Below are 26,484 nucleotides of genomic sequence, written 5' to 3'. Positions count from 1 at the left end.
CTCACTATGAAACGTGGGCAAATCTTCCTAATACCAGTTCACTCAAATTTCATGGAACTCTGGTCTAGGCCATCCTTGACCTTAGCGAATAGATAGTGAGGTCTTGCTCATAAATCCTGAGGATTCTAGGGGAAAGTCAGAACACAGTTCTAATTTCATCGTTTATTTTTACAGATGGAGACACTAAGCTCCTAAGGGATTAAATCATTTGTTTATCATCACATAACTATGTAAGGGTATGGCCAGGGTTCTCATAGTGGTTTTCTGACCAGTGCCCTAGGAAATCAGTGTGCAACAGAAGGTATCGGGACAGGACACCGTATGAACAGTGGAGGTATCAGAGAAGTTGGGAGGGCCCTAGCTGGTTTGGCTCAGTGGATAGAGCATCGACCTGTGGATTGAAGGGTTCCAGGTTTGAGTCAAGGGCATATGATCCCCAGTAGGGAGTATGCAGAGGCAGCCGATCAATGATTCTCTCTCATCATTGATGTTTCTATCTCTCTCCCTCTCCCTTCCTCTCTGAAATCAATATACACACACACACACACACACACACACACACACACACACACACACACATACATAAAGAAAAGTTGGGAGGGAAAACAAGGGATGAGAAAACCCACGCAGAGTCAATGAATAAATCTATAAAATATCAGATACAACAAGGTGTCATTTTAATATTGATACAGCAGTATGTTCGGGAACAACACATCCAATAGGGTCCCTTCCACTAGGATAGTGTTTGGGACTGAAAGGTCAGACATGATCATGGGGAGCTCCTTTCTTTCTCTTGGGGTGAGTGGCCCAGGTTTCGGGTCTCAGCAAAGCTGCCTTTAGACCTGCTTTTTATGGAAGTATACTAGATCAGAGCCCGATTCAGAGGCCTCATGGGTTCAGGCCAGGACGAAGGATCCCATGATTGCCCTCTTCCTAAGATGCGTCCTGATTAAGAAGAAACATCTGTCTCCCACAGGTACAACTCAACCCTGGGGCAGTGAGGGGGGAGGCGTGCAGTACAGGCTAACACGACCCAGGCAGAATCGACCAAGAAGGTCCCCAACAGTGCCAACCCTTGAATGTCATGTGGAGGTTATATGGATCCCAATGTTGGCTGTCAACCGCCCCTCCACCTCTTTATTCTACCTAAGAATAGAAAACTGGATCGCTCACCAGTCTTGTCATCGTAAGTCCCTAAAAGCAATAGCGAATAGACAACAAATAATGCAGGGAACGTTCCAATCCAGCCATTCCCTAACATCAACCCAGCAACCTTTAGCCTAGAGTCCACACCACTTGTTTCTCATGTCTCTCTGAAAAGCCCGGGAGGGACCTGACTGCCTCTGAACTCCTTCCAGAAAGAGAGCCGGTCTGGGACCATGATGCCTGGCTGAGGGCACAGGCTGGGGAAAGCACGTCATATCCAGCGGGAACCTGGAACGTGGAGGGAAGGTGGGGCGGGCATCGTTGGCTTTCATCACAGAAAACCGACCGGAGTGGTATACAAGACAAGATCGCGTTCCGGAAGACGGAGGGGACAGGAGGGGACAGGAGCATGAAGGAGGCACGTGTGTTTCTGGTCGGGATCCTCAGGGGGCAAAGACGGCAGGATCCACCGATGACTTCAGAAAGTCCACAGCAGCTTTCACCAGCCCATCTGTGGCGGAGCCTGTGAGGAGAAAACAAAAATGAGGGCTGCGGGACAGCAGTGAGAATAAATGCCTTTTTCCCAGTCCCCCCTAAACCTCCCCGATCATCTCCCCGGAGTCCTGCTTGTATCTCTGTTTAACAACCCCGACTTGTCTTGTCACACTGCCTAGATTCCCTTTCCTTTCCTCTGGCCCCAGAGATAGTCAGCAGCAGTGAGATAATAAACACTCAGTATAGTACTGACACAGTGAGAAGAATAAATGCCACTTCATGTCCCTTTTCCAACTCCCACTCCCCACCGATGCCCCCTTCCCTCTTTACACACCTCCCACTCGCCCCACTTGAAGACCGAACCCTCATCCTGCCCAGGAAAGAATTAGCTGGGAGACCCGCAAAGGTCTAGACCAGGATGGCCTGGGGGCTCAATGTCTGGGAAGATGCGGAGCTTCCTAAGGAGGGAAGGAGATGAGGTCTCAGGATTGTGCTCCTACCTGCATGGCTGTGAATCCAGGCCACAGCTTTCCTTTCCAGAAGTTCCCACTCGCATTTCATGTCCTTATACTTGTCGTGCAGCCAGATCACCGCCAGGACAGTGGCCCAGCCTGAGGAATCCACACTCTATAACAGAGAGACGTCCCTGAAGCCTGCATTCCCTCCTCACCTACCAGGTCACCCCCCACATTGCTACTAAATGAGATTACCTGGTCTCCCTTAACCTCCTCTTATGACTTGTAAGGCATAATGCCAGGCCCTAAACCTCAGGGCAACAATCCAGTGAGTCTTTTTTTTTTTTTTTAATATATTTTATTGATATTTTACAGAGAGGAAGGGAGAGGGATAGAGAGCCAGAAACATCGATGAGAGAGAAACACCGATCAGCTGCCTCCTGCACACCTCCTACTGGGGATGTGCCTGCAACCAAGGTACATAACCTTGACCGGAATCAAACCTGGGACCTTTCAGTCTGCAGGCTGACGCTCTATCCACTGAGCCAAACCAGTTAGGGCTCCAGTGAGTCTTAGGGTAGAAATGTCTTAAATTTTAAATCCAGCGTAACCACCAGGACATTGCTTGAAACTCCTAAGACACCCCCCACGAGGATCAGCCAGCTGTGATAAAACAGCAACAAAACACACACGCACGGTGGCTTTCTATATTCCCTAAAGCATCTTCACATGTGTGATTTTATTTGAACCCTCACCGAAACAAAAACATACTGAGGAATTACCAAGTGCCACATATTTTAAGAGAGAAAACTGACTCATATAAAAGTGAAATGATTTGCCCACACTGAGTCTTCTAGAAGCACATGATGGAGCTGGGACTGGAGACCAAACATTCTGATTCAGGGTCATAGTGCTCATCTAGCTGAACAGAAAGTCATCCAGAGACCAGAAAAAACGTGAGTTTTCACCCGCGGCTCCCAATCCCAGTTTTTAGAGACAACAGATTAAAATACATTCTTTTCTATCATGAGCGTTAACATTTGGAAACAGCTATCCTGTCCTCTGAGTAGACTTGTTTCAGATCAAAAGTCCCCGTCCCTTTAATTCTCCCTTAAGAGGACTTCTGTCAAAGCAGTAAGAATCCCGTGTTTGTTTTCCTAGTCTAAAAACAAACACAGTGATTTCTAAAATATATCTCTTTCAGGGGTCCTCAAACTTTTTAAATAGGGGGCCAGTTCACTGTCCCTCAGACCGTTGGAGGGCCGGACTATAGTTTTTAAAAAAAACTATGAACAAATTCCTATGCGCATTGCGGGCCCAGGACGAGTCGGCTGCTAAGCCGGACAGGCAGCGGCACCCAGTGGGCCGGATAAATGTCCTCGGCGGGGCGCATGTGGCCCGTGGGCCGTAGTTTGAGGACCCCTGCATGGTCACATCTGGAGGTAAATGTTCTTATAAAATCCCATCACTCCAGCCCCAAATTATACAATACATAAAGTTTTCCTGACAAGCCTTTTGCCCGCAACTAATCATGTTTCAAATATGCTGATTGATAATAAGTTTGTCGTCCTCTAAAATCTCTCATTTTCATGTGCAACCGCTAAGTCATTTGGCTTCTATTCTCTACCTGTATAGTTGAGAATTTAGAATGAAAAAGTGCTGATGCCAGCTTTTTTTCTCTTTTTTTAAATTCAAGTCATTGTTCAGGTCTTTTGGGATCCTGTTTTTCTTGTCTACTACGCCATCTCACAGCTTTGTCACATACACATAGGAATGTGTTGGTCTACATCTTCACCTAAACAGTCATTGAAAATATGGACCCCCAGAGAATCAGAGACTGGCGAATCTGCATATCTGTTTCATTTGAATAAATTCATTATTCAGTACCATGGGTTTCCAACTGGTTTGTAATCAGTCCATATACTAATCATTAAGAAAAGTTCAAATTCCTTAATGAAATTCAGATACACCAGGGCTCTTCATCCCTTGATTTATTGGCTAAGTTACCATGTCAAAGAAGAAAATGTTAGTCTAACATGTCTTGTTCTCAATGAAACCAAGTTAGATCTTCTTGATCCTTAATGTCCTCTTTGAATTGTCTAAAAATTCATTATATTTATTAATCAAATTAATAAATTATTTATAAATTACTCTTGTAATTATCTGTTTTAGGACAGTCTTTTCAATAGAAGTATAGTTTTAAGTATCCTAGCAGCCACATGTAAAAATGTAAAAATAAAAAAGTACAATTATGTTATTAATAATATATTTTATTTAACCTAGTATATTTAAAAGTATTTTTAAAATATATTTTTATTTAAAAACTATATATATTTGTTGATTTCAGAGAGGAAGGGAGAGGGAGAAAGAGACAGAAACATCAATGATGAGAGAAAATCATTGATTGGCTGCCTCCTGCACACGTCCTACTGGGGATCTAGCCTGCAACCAGGGCATGTGACCTAACTGGGAATCAAACCATGACCTCCTGGTTCATAGGTACACACTCAACCACTGAGCAACATCAGCTGGGCTAATCTAATATGTTTAAAATATTATGTTAACATATAATCAATATAAAATAATATTTTACATTCCTTTTTATATGAAGTTTTAAAAATCAGTATGCATTTCACAATTACAGCACATCTCAATTCAATTAAAAATGTAGTTCCTCATTTGCACTGGCCATATTTGAAGAGCTTGATAGTTACATCTAACTAGTAGATACTGTTGTAGATACAGGATATCTGAGGTTTACTGAACCACCTTCCAGATTTTGTAAATTCAAAATGACACTGCCTTTCAGGCTTTTGGCATTTGTCTTATATTTCACAGTATCTCGGTTAGCAAGCTACCTTGAAATTCTGGGACGTAATTTGTCCTCATCAGCAGACTTGAACGCATTTGCAATAATTACATCACCCCTGTTTACACTTCACATTCCTAACTTAGGCCTTGCTCATTTCTGGACAACTTCCTCATTAAGAAGAGGAGCAATAATCTGGGTTCGAAAGATAGTCCTAGAATTGAACCCCACTCTGCCACTAACTAGTTAGGTCAACTTAGACACATTATTATACTTCCCTGGGTTCCAGCTTCTTCATCTATAAACAGCAACATAAATAGGACTTACCTTTTTTCCATTGTTATGATGAAAAAATAAGATCATGAAAGTTAAGTGTTTAGCGCAGTGTGTAACTGCTCCATGAACAGCTATTATTATCACTAAGATGGGTGGCAGGGAATGTCAAAGTAAGAGAGAATTTTTGCGTTCCCTTTGTCATCCATCAACTCCTACTAGCTGGACCATTAGTTCCTTGTTCCTTCTGTTCTAACCTACCCAGGAAAAACCTTCAACCTCTATTTATTAGAGATTTATTTAGTGTCTGACCTCCTATACGCTGCTTCCTCGGGTGAGTCATGATTCACCCAATTCTCTTTACTGATCCAACTTCTCAAAAATAGACAAATTCCTTTTTTCTTCTCGAGTCTCACCTTGACAGGGAGTGCAGCCTGTATATCTCCCAAGCTCATACCAAGGACCACGGCCAGACCTTCATTCAGATCCCAGGAGCCATCTGCCTTTTGGAGGGAAATCAGCTGTACAAGAGGATCATCTTCAAAGATATTGGGGGAGAAAAAAAGAAAGAAGATGAGAAATTAAGAAGTGTCATTTGGCTCCTCGGCATACGTCAGGGAGGGAGTCTGAATCCAGAGAACGGCTATAGCAAGAGTACAGATCCTACCAAGTTCCCCATTTCAGTCCTTCCGCAGGAGACATGTATTTTCTCTGTGACGATGTAGGCCACCCCAGTGTTGTACTGCCACGAGGAGAGACGCACTTAAAAATTCAGACAACGAGAGGAAGATATAGGGGACTAAAGAACTGACATGATAGTGCTACTTAAAGTCTTATCCAGTCCTGTGGCAATGACCCTTAAAACATTAGGCATATTAAAAAATTATAGATAGCCCTAGCCGGTTTGGCTCAGTGGATACAGCGTCGGCCTGCGGACCAAAAGGTCCCAGGTTCGATTCCGATCAAGGGCACGTACCTCGGTTGCAGGCTCCTCCCCAGCCTGGGCCCTGGTCGGGGGCGTGCAGGAGGTAACCCATCGATGTGTTTCTCTCACATCGATATTCCTCTCTGTCTTTCCCTCTCTCTTCCACTCTCTCTAAAAATCAGTGGGAATATATCCTTGGGTGAGAATTAAAAAAACAACAACAAAACCATCTAGATAACTATAGCTTCAATTTTAATGATCAAAAATGTCAAAAGAGAGCAGACATAAATAAAGGAAGCAGTTAGCAGTCTACCTCGAAGAGTAATCCAGCCCTGGCCGGTGTGTCTCAATTGGATAAGCATCATCCCGTGCCCTGGGAGGTCTCAGGTTTGATTCCCAGTCAGGGCACACGATCGATGTTTCTCTCTCTCCCTCTCCCTTCCTCTCTCTCTAAGAACCAATAAAAACATGTTTAAAAAAGTAGTCTAGTGTCCAATCCTGATGGTATAAAAGCTGCTTGAAGACCACGGAATTTCCATAGAAAGCATCTCATATCTGGATACCTATCCTATGGGATGATATACTTAGTGCAACTTAGAAATTAGTAGGCAACAAAAACAGTCTACTCTAATGGGGGAAAAAACCCCTAAGGTTCTGAATATCAAAAGTCTGCGTTTGAATCGCAGGTCTGCATGCACTCAAAATCTAATAGTTACTGAACCCACAGAAGTCGCAGCCTTCTCTGTAAACAGGAGACAGTAATGCCTGATGCATGAGGAAAAGCATCTAGTACCCAGAAGGCACTTAAATGGCTCCCAGCAAATAGTAGTTGCTGGGAACTCTTCTCTCTACGTTAGTAAGAGACTCCATAAGAGAGGAAGTTCATTATAGTGGGGATATTCCTAGTTACTGGGTTTTAGGACAGCGCAGGAAACCAACACGACACCGAGAACCTACTCTGTGGATCACATGAAGTAAGTTCTCATGAGGAGGTGCCTGATAGTGCAGCCACGGAAGCTCAGGCTCTAAAAAGTGACCTTGCCCGGCTGGTGTGGCTCAGTGGTTGAGCATCGACCTATGAACCAGGAGGTCACAGTTCAATTCCCAGTCAGGGCACATGCCTGGGGTTGTGAGCTCGATCCCCAGTAGGGGGTGTGCGGGAGGCAGCCGATCGATGATCCTCTCTCATCATGGATGTTTCTATCTCTCCCTCTCCCTTCCTCTCTGAAATCAATAAAAATATTTCTAAAAACTAAAACAAATAAAAAGTTAACTAATTTTCTTAAAACCCCACAGTAACTGGTAGTACAAGAGATTTGAGTCTACCTTAGACCTTGAAGCCCTTTCTTTTTTTTTTAAAAAAAAAAATATATATATATTTTATTAATTTCTTACAGAGAGGAAGGGAGAGGTATAGAGTTAGAAACATCAATGAGAGAGAAACATAGATCAGCTGCCTCCTGCACACCTCGCACTGGGGATGTGCCCACAACCAAGGTACATGCCCTTGACCGGAATCGAACCCGTGACCCTTCGGTCCACAGGCCGACGCTCTATCCACTGAGCCAAACCGGTTAGGGCAGGAGCCCTTTCTTTATTAGCAGCCTAAGAAGAATGCATAAAGAGAGAGTAAGTGGCAAAGATGTTGGAATGATGAAACAATTGTACACCATAAACCCCTGTTACAAAGCCAGGACAGAAGTTGCCTTTAAGACTATTTTAGGTAACATGTACTTTGACTACCCAGCTGTTTAGGACACAAGGCAATGAAATGACCAAGGAACAGCTTGTAGTGACAGAGAGTCATCAGATAGCATTAAAAAAGGTCGGTCTTCAAACCCAACCTGTAAGAGAATGGTTAATGCAGCTGGGGCCCAAACAGGCTGGCAGGTGGGTTCTGCTAGAGGAGGACCCCGCCGGTAGACAAGTGTATGAGCTGAGATGGCAAAGGGGCTCATCCTGAACTCCACTGGGGCAGGCTTCAGTGTCCTGTGTTGTAGACTACGGAAACGGGGCTGACCCTGACAAAAAGACTGGGAAATTTTACCCTCTGCCCCGACGCTTTTCCAACCGACCACCTTCTGGGTAGGAAAGCCACAAGACAGCAGAACACTGAAGATGAGTTCTTCAGTTCCCATAGATTAGAACAGAGAACTGAGGGTCATCTCACCTGTATGGTTAGTTTCCAAGTCGGCCATGTCGGTGGAAGAACATCCCAGTGACATTTCGTCGTTATCTAAATGTTCCGCGAGAGTCTGGCGTTTCATTGATCTAGTTCCACCACCTTGGAGTCTGAATAGTTTTGGTCCTATATGTGTGACAGACAAGCCCTGGTGAGAAAATATCCCCGGAAAGATGCTCACCTAGAGAATACAGGCTCTTGTTAATTGTGGACCTATGGGGATCATAACCATTCTTCTGGTATGACATGCTCCGGTATGAGTTGGGCAGAGATGCCAGAGGATGGTAGGAGAATAGGGCTTTGTATGAGCTGAAAAACAACGATATAGACATTGACACTGAGGCACCCTATGCTCTCTGCTGTAGGCAAAGGGCCCTGATAATTTGAGATGTATGCTCCTATCTGTGTCAGCCTCAGTCATCATCTTCATTGTGCCTTTTTTCCTTCTCCCAGGAGCCCAAATCCTGCACCCTCCGAGCCCTTCCAATGGTGTCCTCCTGATACATGACAATGATCTTTTCTGAATCTTTGGTTTCATTTTCAGAGGCTTCCTTCAACTACTCATCTCAACTTAAAACTAATTTTTCCTCCTAGAAATCTTTTCTCCCTCTATCCTTCTCCAATGGTGGTTGCTCCAGGTACCAGAACCCAAGCACCCAGGTTGGAGAGGTGAGGTAGGTGGGGTTGGCAACCTCTTCAGTCCCAATGGCCATATCCATATCATGACTCTTCACCTTCACCTGGATTACCTTCCTCATACTAGTAGCCTCACTGCTGTCCACCTCCAACTTCTTTGTCGCTTTTCGACATTCATTGAAGTATCTGAAAACTAGATCGAAGACTTTCACTTCCTTGCAAAGCCTGCCATCCTCTTTAGAGTTTAAGCACCCATGTACATAACCTATCCAACACCCTAATTCAAAGCTTCTTGTCTTCCTCCAATCAAATGGCTTCAACCTCCACTCTACTCCAGCCACTCCCTCCCAAGCCAAGATATCTGGTTATCAAGCAGAATTGTTCCACCTGGAAAAAACTAATTGAAAAAAATATATACTTTAAAAATATAATATCCAGAAATTCCAAACAAGATGGAAGTATAAATAAGGGCAGTATACTTGCCTCCTCCCACAACCACATCAAAATTACAACTCAACTATAGAACAACCATCATTCAGAAATGCCTGAAATCAAGCTCAATGGAAGTCCTAGAACTATGGAATTAAAGAAGCCACATCAAGACTGGTAGGAGGGATTGGTGCCACACCCACGTGGGGGCAAATAAAAACTAAGGGGGATATCTCAGCTACAGAGGTACCCCCTGAGGAGCAAGGGGTCCCACCCCCACACCAAGTCCCCAGCCCAGGGTTCCAGCGCTGGGTAGAAAAGTCCCCATAACTTCTGGTTATAAAAAACAGCAAGGGACGAGGCTGAGGGAGACAGAGGCTGCAAGAGTCCCAAGCAGTTCCTCCTAAAGAGTCCACATATGGACGAACTCAGACTCACTCCTCAGAGCTCCAGCATGGGGACAGCAACTTGAAAGGCACCTGAGACATACAGGGAGGAACTGAATGGTTTGGCATCACAGCAAGAGCTGGATGGGCAGCTTTCTTCCAGACAGAAGTACTGGTAGAGGCCATTGTTCCTTTGCCGAACCCTCCCCCAAAGAGCCAGCAGGTGGCCACCATATTTGAGTCTCCACTGGATTAACGTTGTTAGCCCCACCCTGGTGATTCCCGGAGGCCCTGTCCACACCGGCTGTTTCTAGTGGCTTTACCATCAGAATGTCCTGTCTTGGCTCATGCCTCATATTTTCCTAAAATCTCTCAAATAAGCAGCATCTGGCCTAGTACCTGTTGCTAAGTGACCCTGGGCCTGGCACTAGCCACAGCCAGCCTTGGTTTGTAGCTTGGCTTCTCCTAGGCACCTGTAAGCTCAACACAAGTAGCAGCCATCTGCAGATCGTTTTGTAGCTCATGCTGGGTGGCCCTGGGGCAGAACCAAGGCAGTGGCTGACCTTGGCCTGAATCTCTCAGGAGTCCCCAGAGCCAGTGCACCCAGTGGACAGCTTCAGACCATGTCGAAGCATCACCACCCCACCACCTCCACAAGCGACGTACTCATGGGGTGGACTCAGCAGGTACCAGAGCCCCGTTGAAGCAAATCCTGTTCTGTGAGGTGGGTCGCTACACAGGCGATTCTCCATGGTGATCTCAGTCAGTCCTTGCAGCTGATCGGCCCCTCCCTCAATATTCCTTGACAAAAGTTCTATTTCTCCCTGAGCTTTTCACTCTCCAGTTTTGGCTCGTGTCTGAGACAGCCCAGCAATCAGCACCCATTTCCTAACGCTACCAGGCTGTTTGCTGGCCATTTGTGTAATCATTAACCAGTATCAATGGGATACAGTAGCTTCAGGTTTAGGCAGTGTAATTACTCAATGTGTATATGCACTTTCAGCTTCATTTCCTTCATATCCCTTGGAGTACTTTACATTTTCTTGTTAATGGTGTAATTTCTAGTTTTCTAGGACAGAAAAGTTTTAGAGCAGTCAGAGATCCTAGATGTGGAGAGACAAGGGCGGGGGGGAGGGAAGGAAGGACTTTTCGTAAACATTTGCTTTAAATGATGTATCCAGGTATACAGGGCCCCTTATTTTATGTGAGTTTGATTAGAATAAAACTCACCACCTCCATGTTTCCTTAATTTCGAAACAGAAGCACCCATCATCGGAGCAGAATTACAAGACATTGGAGCAGGAGCACTACACTGCATCGCACCAAAACAACAACCCTTCATAGACTGAGCAAACAGCATTGGACTTGGAACATCACTGCGAGCCAGGGGTCCCTGAACCGGCTTGTTGAGATCCTTGTTGATGGCAATGAAAGCCGTGTGGGAGCTTATGACGCCACACTCCATGCTTATCTTCAAGATGTCTTTTTTATCGTTTGCTGGAGTCTCCTGGAAGCCCATGTCCTTGGTCTGGATGAAGGACTTGGCAGCAAGGCGATGAATGGTGAGGCTAACCAAAAAAAAAGAATTCCTGTGACTCAGGGAGAAACATCGTGGTGCTGCTACGCAGAGAGAGCCCTGACAAGCTAGGGATGGCGCAGGGAGGAACATGAAGATAGGGGTGAGATGAAATCTGAGTGGCCGGAAAAGGAAAAGTGATTTTAGGGAAATCAATGAGCCCAAAATGAAGAGCAGGAAATTGAGCCCCAAGGATGATGGCAGAGATAAGAAGAAAGGGAAGGGGAGGGAAGGGGAAGGAAGGGAAGGAAAGGAACGAATGGAGAGGTGAGGAAAAGGAGAAAGAAAAGGAAGGAACTAGGGAAGAAAAATGGAAATCTTACTTGGCATCCGACTTGGGCTGTAGAGAAAATGCCACTGGATTCTCAAACTGCGTGCCCTGGAGGGTGTACTTGAGGCAAACTTTTCCTGTTGCCTCTGCTGGCTAAAAAGTAGAGAAGAGTAGACATGAGGGAAGGGAGAGATCCCCCAGGGAGAGATGTCAGAATTGGGGCAGCTCCTCAACCCCACACATTTAAAGTTTCTGGCTAGAAACCAGGTAGTTCAGAAAACCAGAGACTTGACATGATGATGAGGGGAGGGAGGCCGACCCTGTTGGGCAAGCGTCCGGAGCAGAGCTCGGGGCAGCGGCCACTCTGGCTAGAGGAACAAGCAAGAACGGAATCTCACCGGCATCGTCCCAGTCAACTGGGCATAGATGATCAACCTTTGACCCCGGAAGATGACAGTTGGTTCTGGGGAAAGCATTTTAGCAGACAGACCGGCAGGCAAATCCCAGCTCAGAGAAACATCCTCTACCACAGGCTGCAGAGAGCACTTCAGGGCCCTGAGAGCCTGGTGGAGGGAAGGGAACAGAATAAGCACCACGAATACATAATGGCAACCATACCTACTACCACCTGAGTGTTCATCATGCCCAAGCAGCTATGCAGCCCAACGCATGGCAGACCTGCTCCCTAGTACTCTACTAGCAGATGGGGGTTCTTACCTTTGCTTTGCACACAGGGAAGCTAAGGCAGAGACACGTAGTAAACGTGAATAAAGTAACAGAGAAGTAGGCATTGGACAAGAAGTGGCACCAACTGGGAAAGAGGCACGCGGCACTGTACCCAGAGGTGGAGTTTGCCTCCCTTGTGCTTACTCATCAAACGGAGGAGCAGCTTACCACCCCTTCCGACCTACAGACATAGTATAGCTGTCCTTCCTGTTCTTGTGTGTGTTTTTTGTTTGTGCTTTGTTGTTGTTAATCCTCACCTGAGGATATTTTCCCATCGATCTTCAGAGAGAGTGGGAGAGAGAGGGAAAGACGGAGAGAAACATGGATGTAAGAGAAACACATCGGTGGGTTGCCTCCTGTATGAGCCCTGACCAGGGCCCAGGCCGGGGAGGAGCCTGCAACCAAGGTGCGTGCCCTTGACTGGAATGGAACCCGGGACGCTCTGGTCCACAGGCTGCTGCTCTGTCCACTGAGCCAAACCAGCTGCAGGGGTGGGCAAACTTTTTGACTCGAGGGCCACAATGGGTTCTTAAACTGGACCGGAGGGCCGGAACAAAAGCATGGATGGAGTGTTTGTGTGAACTAATATAAATTCAAAGTAAAGGAGCGGAGGGGAGAGCAAGAGAACCGGATAGAACAGCCGGATCCGGCCCGCGGGCCGTAGTTTGCCCACGGCTGATAGGGCCACCCTTCTAGTGTTCTTTGTGTCATTTGCATGGAGGAGAGACTAAAGGACCCGCCGGGTCCTAAAGCACACACCTGGAATGCCAAGCTCGGCAGGCAAAATTCTTAAGTTTCTCTGTTTCTTGTTTTAGACACAAAGCCCTGACCTCTTCCAGCATCTTGTTTCTGGGCTTCCAACTGCTGGGACTAGATGCCATTTCTCCAGAAACTACAGTGGGCCCGTTCACATAAAGACAAAAGTGGTCCCATTGAGTCTGTAGCCCAAAGCCTTGGGAATAGAAAGAAATGAATCCTAGAGGCAATAGGTTGCCTCTGCTCTTGCAGCAGGGTGCCCCCGGCCCCCCACTCCCTCTGGATCACCCCCCTGGACACAGGCCTGCCCCTCACCTTTGACTGCATCCGCTCGTTGCCTGTGATAAATTCTGCCGCGCCCCCTGATGCCCGGGCAATGCCTTTTATGAGGCTGGTGGAGGCTCCTTCTCCAATGCCAAATGAGAAACACCTGTGATTGTAAAACAGCCTGAAGTTAGAGACAGGGACTAAAGGGTGACATGATAAAATCATGGTAAAAAAAAAAAAAAAAACACACATAAAAATACATGAGGAGATCGTGCACTAGTTAGTATACTTCTGAATAACATAGATTTTATAAAGAAATCATAATGATAATTAGAAAGTAGAGAATACCAATGGAAAATGACCTACCCAAATTTAGGATTCAGTTACAGATATGTTTATAATTCTAGTTCTAAATACACATGTCAGAAAAAGAAGTCTAAAATTCAACCACCTGAACATCCATCTCCAGATTTTGGGAAAAAAGCAGCCAACAAACCCAAAAATTTTAAAGGAAAGAAAAGAAAGATAGGGGCAAATGTTATTGATACAGAAGACAATCAGACAAAAGAGAGTCTACACAAAAAGTGCTGTTTTTCGGAAAAGATTATTGAAATTGACAAACATGCCCGCTGGAGTGGCTCAGTGGTTGAGCATCGACCATGAACCAAGAGGTCACTGGTTGAATTCCTAGTCAGGGCACATGCCAGGGTTGCGGACTTGATCCCCAGTAGAGGGCATGCAGGGGGCAGCCGACAAATGATGTTTTTCTCTCTATATATCTCTATCCTTCTCCCTTCCTCTCTCTCTAAATATCAATAAAAACATATTTAAAAAACTGACAAACATTTAGGGCAAGAACAAAAGAGAAGGCACAAATAATCAGTGTCAGGAATAAAAAGGGAATACTACCACTGATTCTACAAAACTTAATAACATCATCTGACGACATTGTTGATAACCTCGTGCAAAGAAGTTTGAAAACTTAGATAAAATATACAAACTCCCATAAGAATCAAGAACATATAAAAATATGAATAGTTCTATTTCAATAAAGGGATTTAAAAATCTTCCCACAGAAAAAAAATCTCCTCATAACATCTAGTATACATGTAAGAAAATCTTTCCCATAATAGAAAAACAGGCAATTCTTCTCAGCTCATTATACGATACCACTGTAACATTGATATTAAAACCCAACAAGAATATTATTTAAAAAGTACATGCCAATATTTCTCATGAAAAAATATTTTTCAATCCTAAGACAATTATTAGTCAACTGAATAAAAAATGTATGAAAAATGTTAATAGATCACAACTAAGTTGGGTTTATTTCAGAAATGCAAGGTTGGTCTAATATTTAACAACAGTCATTACAATGAACACATTGAAAGAATAAAGGATAAAGCCATACACTCATCTCACCAGATACATAAAATGCATTTGATGAAATTCAACCATTCATTATTATTTTTTTAAATGTAAACAAAAAGAAAATAAGTCTCAAAACAGAAAAATCCCTAATCGGATATAGGATATCTACAAAAAGACCTAGAGCAAACAACCACATTATTAATGCAATGCTAACCATGTTCCTTCTGAAAACAGGCATTCCCAATAAGTCCACAACCATGTCAATTCAAAGAAGCAGGTGTGTGTACACATGTGAAAATAAATCTATGGATGGAGATGGAGAGCATTATGCTAAGTGAAATAAGCCAGGCAGAGAAAGATAAATATCACATGATCTCACTCATTTGTGGAATATAATGAACAATATAAACTGATGAACAAAAATAGATCCAGAGAAACATCAATCAGAACATCAAACCTCAGGGAAGGTAGGGGAGGGTGGGGGTAAGGGGGAGAGATCAACCAAAGGACTTATATGCATGCATGTAAGCTTAATCAATGGACACAGACAACAGGGAGGTGGGGGCATGAATGGGAGGAGGGGGGTAATGGGGGAATAAGGACACATATGTAATACCTTAATCAATAAAGAAATTAAAAAAAAATAAAAATAAAAGTATAAAAAAATAAATAAAATTCCTTAGATGACACACACACACACACACACACAAAAATAAAACCATAATGTGCAAATAGACCGAACGGCGAACAACCGGGTAACCAGTCACTATGACGTGTGCTGACCACCAGGGGGCATGCACGGAACATGGCTGGCATCGGCCGCGGCGGGATGGTGGAGCAGGTGAGCTGGGATGCCAGACCACGGCGGGGTGCCAGTGGCTGTCATCGGGGCGAGCCTCTGGTGGTTACTGAAAACTCTTTGCTCGTGCATGGGGGCTGCAGCAGGAGTGGGGCTGCCAGCAGACAGGGGACAGGGGCCATGGCGGGAGGGGCTGGGTGGGGGCGCGGAGGATGGGCCGAGACCTGCCCCTGTGCCCACTGCAGCCTCTCGGCCCACAGTTCCTTTCAAGGTGCACGAATTTGTGCACTGGGCCCCTAGTATGTATATATGCATATATAGGTGCACACAAGTGTGTGTATGCAAAAAAAATACATGTATAAGAATGCAAGGATATTCATAAAAGCATTATTTTAAACAGCTAAATGGAAGTTCACCAGCAGTAGAATCAATCAATAAATTATGGTTTAGCCATCCTGAGGAGTACTATACACCGGTGAAAATTAACTACGGTTCCATGCAAAATATGTGTGACTATATACTGCTGAGGGAAAGAAGCAAAATACATAGAATAAAAACTGTGTAACATTAATTTTTATTCAAAAAGAAGCAAAAATAACCCCACAGTATTCCTGTCCATCCTTACTTGTCAGCACTTGGTACCACACGGCTCTAGATTACATGTGGCACTACCTGGGTCAGTCACCCAGCAATGACATTGTCTGCATACCTGTGCCTCTGCCCATTGCTTTTCACTTCTCTAATGACACTGAATGTGTCGTTCACTTCTCCATCTGTGAAGACAAAAAGCTGAACACAGAAGACATTGGTCAAGTTTCTATGAAGTTCACTTTTTTTTTTTAAGTTCACTTCTAAAATACCGCAATTGGCCCTTGAAAAACTCAACTATTTCATGCCGGAGACACTGATGCCTCTTCAGACCCGTGTGAAATCCCTCGTGGGCCACTGTCGCTTGTTTTCACATGGTTTGTTCCGAACCCTGGGCATTTTCATCACCCCACCAGTTTCACCTCAGGCTTTTGTGACATTCCACAAGACAGCGTCCACCTCCATAGTTCAGAGCATGGAGCTGAGGAAGAGGAATTCTATGGAAAGCTCTTGTCTTTCCCCCTTTACCACATGACAGACAACTCTGAAATGCACACCATATTGCGACAGTCCTACAATGAAACTCAGGGCTCTTCATTCTGGAACCGAAGTTTAGTTCTCTCTACCCCCTTTCGGTGAGCTCTGTTCCCATTCTTACCTGGAGAGGGTGGCCTGGGATGGAAGTTCTACTGTAAATGGCCTTGAGTGGTGCCAAGATTTCTGTGCCTCCTAAGTCAGCGTCCATACTCTTAACTCTCTTCAGCGCCTCCTCCATGGTATCCTGAGTGTACTTCATGCTCTCCCTGAGAAAAGCAAACACACTCAGGGACATAGCTACTGACACTGCCCAGTACTGCATCCCCGCATTGAGATTCGCCCCACTGTAAACAACCTCCCCTGAAACCCCCAATGCCAAAGTCAATTCTACCGTGATCCCTTTAACAATATAGTCCTTTCTTTAGAGGATCTTTTTTTTTTGGACTCTCTGTAGCCTTTCTAGAAACTTACGGAAAGAAGGCCTCAAAGGAACTTCCAAATCCATAGATGTTGAAATAACAGCCTATAGGCAAACTCTTCAGCAGCCAAATCAGTGTTTCCTGAAGGAAGAGAGTATGAGGAACGAGTGAGAGAGGATCCGTGAAGACACAGACCCTCCCAATCTAACTCTTGAGGGTGTGGGCCTTCACCCGGAGCGTGCCTCTAAGTCTTACAGTCCTTGGAGTGGTCATGTGAGCTGCAGTGCAGCTGGAAACACAGATCCAGATGACCCGGACTCTGATTTAACCCTCGAGACTCATCCTTACTTGAGCACATGACCAGCAAAAGAACTAGTGTTACCTTGGCTGCCTCTATGCGCAGCTGAGATGGATTCTGATTATTCATGGGACAATGCATACTTCCCGAGCGGTCCATGAGGAAGACAAATTCTCCACATGCAGTTGGTGACGGAGCCTCCGGGATATTTGGGTAGAAACTCACCATCGCAGATGGATCTCCCATCAAAGAATCTACTCGGAAAGAATAAGGACACTATGAGATGAAAAGGAGCTAAAAAAATACATACTGTTGTGGGAGTACTTCTTGGGCACACAAGGGGGAGCTCGCCCAAAAGGAAGGACAAAACCAGGCAACGAAGGTACAAAGACAGAGCCCGGAGCTTCATGGAACAGGAGCTGGAGCAAACCTGGCTGAGGCTGGGACCCCCTCTAACAGAACAGGTTTAGCGTGGACAGCCTGCCCTGCGGGGGGGTGGGGAAATGGTTAAACAAATGAAGGCAAATTAAGGCGTTCCAATTTGTGAGCTGGAGTGTGAAGATACCGCAGCCAAATGTCAACAATGAGATAAGAAAAATGGCCGATTGAAGATCAACTACAGCCACTTATCTTTAAAGCAGCAGCAGTTATGGAAGTAAGAGCCTAACCCAAGACGTTGTGTCTTGACTATGATTGTCCCCAAGGATGCTTTATTCCACCAAAGTGCGAAATGCTTCAGAAGTGTCAATATCTTCCCAGTGACGCTTCATGGTCCCTGCAGTCCAGGGCCCTGGCAGCTCAGGGAGGTCTGAGACCGCGGGCCCTGACATGTGTCACACCAGTACAATGAAAAGAAAAAGCACACAGGCCGGCCGGTGTGGCTTGGTGTTTGAGCAGCGACCCAGGAGCCAGGAGGTCATGGTTCGATTCCTAGTCAGGGCACATGCCCAGGTTGTGGACTCAATCTCCAGTAGGAGATGTGTAGGAGGCAGCGGGTTGATGATTATTCTCATCATTGATGTTTCTCTCTCTCTCTCTCTCTCCCTCTCCCTTCCTCTCTGAAATCAATAAAAACAAATAACAAAAAAAAATTAAAAGGAAAAGTAGATATATATTAAGGAAAATTTGGAGAATAAGATAAATTAAAGAAATTTAAAAACTAAACCTAGTAAGAAACTAAACTTAGGCTTAGAAATTAAGAAACTAGGTTAAGATGAAAAAAACTCTGAAGATGGATAATGGTGATATTTACAACATGGTGAATGTACTTAAGGCAACAGAGTTATAGCGTTAAAAATAATTATAATGGTAAAATTTCCGTTATGTAGATTTTATACCAAAGTATTAGTTTTCTTTTTACTTAAAATTTATGTCAGATAAATTTTACCACAATTAAAAAAAGAACAAAGAAAGAACTCTAGGTGAGATTACATGTTGGAATGATAAGTCAATCCATAAAAGTTATTTATTAGATAAAACAAAAAATTTAGAAAGTCTTAATCTAACCATAATTACTACATGCATATTTCCTGTGGTTTTAAATGTTTTTCTTAATTGACAGGTTATTTTTTTTTATAGTAATCTGTTTGTATAACTTACTTTTCTTTTACTTAATCCTTGTTGGAAGGCTTTTTTCCCATATTATTTCAATCTGTCAACATATATGATTTTAGTAGCTGCATAATAACTCATCAAATAATCCCAGCGTAGTGAATTTGGCTACTGTGAGACATTTTGATTATTTGCTAATCTTTGATATTAAAGTGGCCATTTCAGTGTATATTTTTACTTACATTTAAATTTATTTCCTTAGGTAAGATTCCTAAAATTGGAATCACTAAAAATGAACATTTCTTTTGACACATATCGCCAAATCTCTTCTCCAAAGTTCGATACCAAATTATTGTTGCCTACAGCAATCTGCGGGAGTGCCAGCTTCACCCCACCTTTTACAGCATAAGGGGTTCCCAGATTTGGAAATCTCTGATCATTTGAAAAGTGAAAAAGTCACATCATTTACTTTTATTTATACTTGTACAGGCTGATCACTGTCCCATATTTGTAAACTGGCTGCATTTCCCTTGTCAATTTTTTTTTTCATGTCCTTTATCTAATTATCTACTAATTCACCTAAATTTACATATAGGACATAGTCACCTGACATTCATTGACCTGAACCATTTTTGCATGCCATAGTGTAAACTAGTCCCGTTTTTGGTTTGGTTTTTTACCCATTACTGAATAGAAAAGAAAAAAAAAAAAGTGAGCGTAATCTGAGGGTAATCCAACGACCTTAGGAGGTAACTACAAAGGGGGAGAAGGAACATACCGGGCTTTGTTGCGGGCGCCCCCATCTCCACAGCTACGCTGGGGGTATGCACCTCACTGTAGTAAACCAGGAGCTCCACATCGCGATCAAATTTGTGTCCATCGGCCAAGGAGATCTGAGTTGGGAGCAAGCAAAGAAGCCATGTTAGAACATCCTGCCTCTGCCTAGGGCTGAGGTCAGAGCCGAGGTCTACCGGCTCCTTCCACGTGTAAGCAGAGCCAGGAGTAAGGGCGAGAACAGGCAGGAGGCACTGGAGATGAAATAAGGATAAAGAAGGGACCCAGCCCTAGCCAGTTTGGCTCAGTGTATAGAGCACTGGCCTGTGGACTGAAAGGTCCTGGGTTCGATTCCCGGTCAGGGCACACGCCTGGGTTGTGGGCTCGATCCCCAGTAGGGGGCATGCAGGAGGCAGCCGGTCAATAATTCTCTCTCATCATTGATGTTTCTATCTCTCTCTCCCTCTCCTTTCCTCTCTGAAATCAATAAAAATATATATTTTTAAAAAAAGAAGGGGCCCAGTGTGATTCCCCGGGGTTAACAGGGGAAAGTTAGCAATATTTAGGAGATGGAGTGAGGAGGAAGATCAGGACCCAAAAATAGGGGTGCTGGCAACCACAGTGCTCTCTCACTAATTACCTGAGCAGACGTCTTATCTTCAAGGTAGTCGATGGGGTTCACGGGGCAATTGCATTGGACACTCTTGATGCCATGCTGTGAGCTGATGGTGGCAGCCAGGCTGAGTGTGTAGGGCACGTCCTTCGAAGGGACTGCAGGAGTGTTCGTTTGAAGGCTACCGCCCTCAGGTCCTCCTATGGAAAGACACTTTAGTGGTGTGTCCCCTCCCCACAATGTTTAGCACCCCGACAACCTTGACGGGGGGCTTTCCCCCCGCTGGTGTTTGAAGAAAGAGCCTACTCACCGGAGAGTTTGTACCGAGGGTTCAGGATAGCGGGGAGCACATAGCGCAGGGCCCCATCGGCCTCCAAAGGCAGCTCCTGCACGTACTTCAGGGTGAGTGCCGCCTTCGACCCGGGGGGCAGGTTCCCCACATTACAAGAGAAGATGTCGCCAGCCTGATCGTCTTCCTCCAACAAGAAGGCTTGGTGGCCCTGGCTGATGGCATTCTCGTAATTGGTGCGGGCCTAAGGAGGACACGGGAAGACAGGTGACATGACACGAAAGGTGACGTGCTCGAGGAGGAGACGAGGGGCACAGGAAACAAAGACTGGTGGGGTGAGCCTGTGATCGGTCTGGCCAAGTTCACAGCCAAACTCTGAGTGCCTCCGAGGGGTGTTTCCCTCCAAGGGTTTTAGGAAAGTTATCCGTTAGAGGGGAGTAGAGGACAAAGCATTCGACAGCAACATGTCTGAGAAGTTGCATTTGATGGAGACCCTAACGAGTATGCATTATGGGCATTAAAAGGGAGGAAGTCATATGCTCATTGCTAGTACCTCCGACTTCTCCTGCAATTCTGCCACGATTTTCTTCCCATCCACCACGGCCTCGAAGCTGTGGACAGCTGAGTCTTCGTCCATGGGGAAAACAAAGAAGGCCTCCAACGGAACTGTCCGCTCATTCTCATAGTTCAAGGTAGCAGACACACCGGCCACAAACTCACGAATGGACAAGGTCACCGAAATGCTCTTCAGTGGCACTGGAGAGAGACCAGAGTTCAAGAGGTCACCAACGTTCACAGAATGCCTCCCACCGACCGGGCATCGTGCGAGGTGCCAAAGGTACAATGGCAAGTCAGAGTCGCGAGTCAGGCTTACCTGGCTCCTTTTGGTGGGTTAGCAGGCCGCAGGGAGGGGACACCATGGTGACACAGGGTTACTGTGGAAAAGACACATCATGAATGGAGTGCCACGTTGGGGATCACCTATCTAAACACCGATACTTGGGGATCACCTATCTAAACACCGATACCGATGGGCTTCCCTCTGGCATCAACATCTATTCAGGGGGTTAATGATGGCCCCAGGAAGGAGAAAGAAGCGGAACAGAAGGGGATGAAGGAACAGAAGGGGATGAAGGTGTCAATAGTAACGCTCCTTCTACTAAATGCCAGATCCAGGTGAGAAGCTAAACAGAAAACCTCGCCTAAGGCTGGTTCTGACACCAGGTCTACTAAATGCCAGATCCAGGTGAGAAGCTAAACAGAAAACCTCGCCTAAGGCTGGTTCCGACACCAGGTCCACTTTTTTTCGGAAGTATTGCCAGGGCCAGCCTGACAGGTTGAACCAGGCTGAGGCAGGGAGGTGGCAATTGAGAAAAGAAAGAAAGACAGGAGAGCGGGATCGGGAGGACTACAGGTCATCGAGAGACTGCAGCAAGTTTATTAACTGCGTAATGCCTTTCATACACAAAACACTGAATAGGAGGTCTGTCAAGAGGAATGTATTCTTTGTTCCTCTTAATCTCTAAGGGAGAGACAGAGCAGAAGGACACATTCTCAGTACAGCAAATCTCAGTAAATAGTTACAGACTTCTTGGTAAGCTCTGAAAGGTTGCTCTCATTCTACTGATAACCGCCATCTAAACCAGCCTGGGAAAACTGTGTGGGTAGGGGACCCAGCCTCGCTAGTCCCTTCAGGTGCAAGGACCGTGTCAGCTTACACCCCGTCTCCAACAAGTATATTTATTATACCACTTTTTAGGTATATTCAGTGAATGTAATTAACGCCTCTGAACCTCCGTATTTCTAAAATGAAAATCGTATGTATATGCACAGATGAATGAATATAGATGAAGTCCTTAGAATGGGGCCTGGCCCATCGGAGGCATTGAATCAAGGATGACAGACATTAGTGTTGTTCTTGTCCCTGTTGTTAAATAGACTGTGGCTGTTGCTTTTGTAGGTGGCCGTTAGACAGACATGAGCAGAGCAGGGACGATGGGCCAGGTGCAGAAGGTCACCAGGGCGGAAGGCCCCAGTCCTAGCAATGGACATGTGTAGGGTAGGACCGCGTCCCCGGGATGACCTTTCCTCCTCTCGCATATCCTGGTCATTCGGGTTTAGACCCCCTGACCTTTCCTCCCTGGAGATAACATCTAGGCTTCAGTTGTATTTCATTCAGCTCCAGGCCCAGAAAAGCAGCAAAACGCGACAAGCAGTACCATGGCTGACCTCAGGACCAGCTGCGTTGAATAATAACCCCCCTGCCCGGACACTGATCAATCCATCAGTGGAGACCACGCCCCTGAAAGGACACACCTGGAAAGCTGCTGAATATTCTATTGAGATCTGCCCCCTGGGATCACCCCTAAAAACTCCACCTTTAAACCCTTAGGATGGAGAACCCAGCGGGCTCTCCCTCCAGGGAGCAAGCTGTGCCTTTCCCTTCCGCTTCTGTTCCCCATCCCTCCAGATGCATCACCTTGACCTTCCTCCCTTCAAAGCTCAAAGGGCCTTTCCTTTGCCTCTATCCCTTGTTTCCCAAGACCCTTTCTCCTAGAGCCCGTGGTCGGCAAACTGCGGCTCGCGAGCCACATGCAGCTCTTTGGCCCCTTGAGTGTGGCTCTTCCACAAAATACCATGGCCTGGGCGAGTCTATTTTGAAGAAGTGGCGTTAGAAGAAGTTTAAGTTTAAAAAATGTGGCTCTCAAAAGAAATTTCAGTCGTTGTACTGTTGATATTTGGCTCTGTTGACTAATGAGTTTGCCGACCACTGGCCTAGGCACTGCTTCTACCTCTGTGCTCTCGTAAATAAATGTTATCTTACCGTTTGAGTCTCGGCCCTGCACATAAGAAGTTGCCTGATCCAAAACGGACTTCTGCAACTCAGATCACGTACCCTGTGGCTTTTCTTTTGGGGTTTGTTATTGAAACCAGTTTGTTCTCTCTGGCCAGGCTATTAATATATCAAAAATTCAACATGTCCTCTATTTTAAATCAAAACATGTCTCACAAATTTCATTATAATCTCAGACAATCATTTCATGTGATATGCCAAAAAATATTATGTCCATGGATTATAATTTCTGTTACACTTTTTTTTAAAAAAAGAAGTATGTTTTTATTGATTTCAGAGAAGAAGGGAGAGGGAGATAGAAACATCAATGATGAGAATCATTGATCGGCTGCCTCCTGCACGCCCCCTACTGGGGATGGAGCCTGCAACCCCGGCAGGTGCCCTGACCGGGAATTGAACTGGTGACCTCTTGGTTCCTGGGTCCACGCTCAACCGCTGAGCCACACCTGGCCGGGTGGGGCTTTTTTAAAATCCAGAGAATCAACAGGTGGGTCTGCTCCTAGTCCTTGGCCCCAGTCTCACTACGAGCTGCCCTGCAACCATTCTGAACGGAGTTATCTGTGAGCTTGCCTCCCCCTGCTCGGTCGGAGGGTGGTGACCTGAGCTGCAATCTCCAGGACCAAGTAGGGGATTTTTACAGAAAATAAACCGTAAGCTAAAATGTCATTGCCTGGCACACAGAGACTGTGGAAAAGAAAAGAAACTACTGTGTATATTCCTAGCAGGGGCAGAGGAGTCACTGGGAATCTGAAACTTCTTCCGGGAACCTACAGGCCAGAGAAGCGGGCGGGCTCTTGAGAAAAGTTAATTTTCCTTCCCGGAACCACACCCCTCTCCTCAAGGATTCTGAAGCTTTTGGCAGGTCTATTTCTAGGCCTGTCTGTGCTCATCACAATCACCATTTAAACATCACACCTGGCCCTAGCCAGTTTGGCTCAATGGATAAAGCGTTGACCTGTGGACTGAAGGGTCCTGGCTTCTATTCCGGTCAAGGGCACATGCCTGGGTTCCGGGCTCGATCCCCAGTAGGGGGCGTGCAGGAGGCAGCCGATCAATGATTCTCCCCCATCATTGATGTTTCTTATCTCTCTCTCTCCGTCTCCTTTCCTCTCTGAAATCAATAAAAATATATTTGAAAAATAGATTAAAACAAACACACACCACACCCTACTCCAAGCCAGGGCAATGGCCGTGTTGCTCACCCATCTGATTGCAATGGTTTCTGATACACCATGCCCCCCATACCTACAAATCAGCGCCAATACAGCAGGCTTTTTGTTTTGTGTCTGTTTTTATTTTGAGGGATTGGGTAAAAAGAGATGGTGGCAAAAAGGCTCACACTGGCTAAACCACAGAGGCGGTGCAGGCTGTGGGGAGAGGAATGCATGCTCAGCGAAAGGGTTTCCACGCACACATCTGATGGGTACGTTCCCTGGTACCACATGCTGGCGCTGGGCTAGGAAAGAGTTTCTAGTAACGCCAGCAGGGATCTTAACGCCGGAGGAGGACAAGGGTACAGGGGTACAACAGCTGAAGAAATTAAAGGGCAACCCCATCTTTAAGGGTGGGCGGTACTCACCAAGGGCGGCTTTCAGGTGAAGAGACAGAAGGAGCAGTGGCTGAGTGTCTCCTGCAAAGACACAGGCTTGTCTCCGGACTCTAACAAATCCCTCCCAGGGGAAGTTAGCTCTTCCGCACCCTCTCCCCACCTTTCCCAGGACAACCTATGCAGAGTCAGAACTCCTCCCTCCCTCCCTCCCTCCCGCCCCAGGGCAGTTCAGAAGTGCACTCAGCAACAGGGAGGCAGGCTGGCCGCAGCAGCTGATGGGGCTCAAAGAGTTGAATCCGAGCCTGGGAGATCGGAGGGAAGGGCGGGTCAGTGAGTCAGGTGCCCGGAATCCAGGCGCTGCCCTGGGTGAGGGGGGTGGCTGGTGGCGCAGGGGTCACAAAAGGGCCAGTGGAGAACCCGGTCCACAGGTCATCGGGGTGCGGAGCGAGGCTGGGATAGAGACGGGGAGTGGCCCTGGCCAGTTTGGCTCAGTGGATAGAGCATCAGCCTGCGGACTGAAGGGTCCCGGGTTCCATTCCCCGGCAGGGTATGCGCCAGGTGGCGGGCTCGATCCCCAGGAGGGGGCGTGCAGGAGGCAGCCAATCATTGATTCTCAGCATTGATGTTTCTCTCCATTTCCCTTTCCCTTCCTCTCTCAAATCAATAAAAATATTTTAAAAAAGAAAAAGAAGAAAAAAAAAAGAAACGGGAGTGATTTAAACTTTAAATTTTCCGTCCTAGAGTTTCCGAGTCCAGGGAGTAACAGAAGGTATGTGAGCTGGACCCTTGAATTTCTATATAGAAGGGTTTGATTTGGAAGGGGGGAAGGGGGGGTCTTGAAGCTCCATTTCCACAGCATAAATTTACATAAAATTGAGGAAATATGAACTGTCCGTATGAAGGGGAGGGGGAGAGGGAGAGGGAGGTAAAGTAAAAGAGTAAGTAGGGAAAGGGGGCCTCGAGATTATTAGGAGATGACAATTCCCACTTCCTGCCCCACAGGATTCCCCTAACCTGCCACCTGCCGCACCTGCACTCCCTTTCTCCCCTAATCCGCCCCCCCTCCACCCCCCGCCCCTCGCCCCTCGCCCCTCGCCCATCGCACACCAGGACTAACTCCTGTACCCCTCGGGCTTGCAGCTAAAACAGACGCGAGCAGAGCTGGAGGTGGGAGAGGCAGGTAGCGGGCACGGGTCTCAGCCCGGGTTAGCGGGGACCCCTCCCCGGCCCGTAGCGGGCCACCTACCTGCTGGGCGCCTGGAACCTCTGAGTCACTCCGAGAGAGAAACAACCGCAGTCAAAAGTTCCGGGAAGACCCGCCCACGTCTAGGGACCGGCAACAAAGTGGCGACTCTGTAAGTAAGGGATCGAGGGGAAATTCCTACACACAGTCTAACCTTCGCTTGTCTCTGGCTCCAAGGGACATGCGCTCCTGTTTCTTTGCCTGATTCTCTAGGCTAAGGGACCATCAGGGGACAGGCGAAAGGAAGGGCTATTTTTCTCAATAACT

At 46.1% G+C, this 26,484-nt stretch overlaps 1 protein-coding gene across 1 annotated transcript; it reads right to left on the bottom strand.

Moving 5' to 3' along the window:
- Positions 1-655: 655 nt before the first annotated feature.
- On the bottom strand, positions 656-26,484 carry VWA5A (von Willebrand factor A domain containing 5A). The gene is made up of 19 exons (XM_080650746.1): positions 26,221-26,484; positions 25,005-25,055; positions 21,446-21,506; positions 21,125-21,327; positions 20,593-20,815; positions 20,310-20,482; positions 19,674-19,788; positions 17,429-17,598; positions 17,099-17,187; positions 16,749-16,893; positions 16,212-16,291; positions 13,381-13,495; positions 11,982-12,146; positions 11,636-11,736; positions 10,967-11,304; positions 8,274-8,411; positions 5,595-5,716; positions 2,142-2,268; positions 656-1,669 (listed from the first exon to the last, which is right to left on the bottom strand). Exons 3-19 carry the CDS (start codon positions 21,489-21,491, stop codon positions 1,590-1,592), a joined length of 2,430 nt encoding a protein of 809 aa, XP_080506872.1. The 5' UTR covers positions 21,492-21,506; positions 25,005-25,055; positions 26,221-26,484; the 3' UTR covers positions 656-1,589.

Source organism: Plecotus auritus (assembly GCF_963455305.1).
Source record: "Plecotus auritus genome assembly, chromosome: 13".
In the NCBI taxonomy this organism is placed as follows: domain Eukaryota; kingdom Metazoa; phylum Chordata; class Mammalia; order Chiroptera; family Vespertilionidae; genus Plecotus; species Plecotus auritus.
This window is presented reverse-complemented; position numbering and strand designations above follow the sequence as displayed.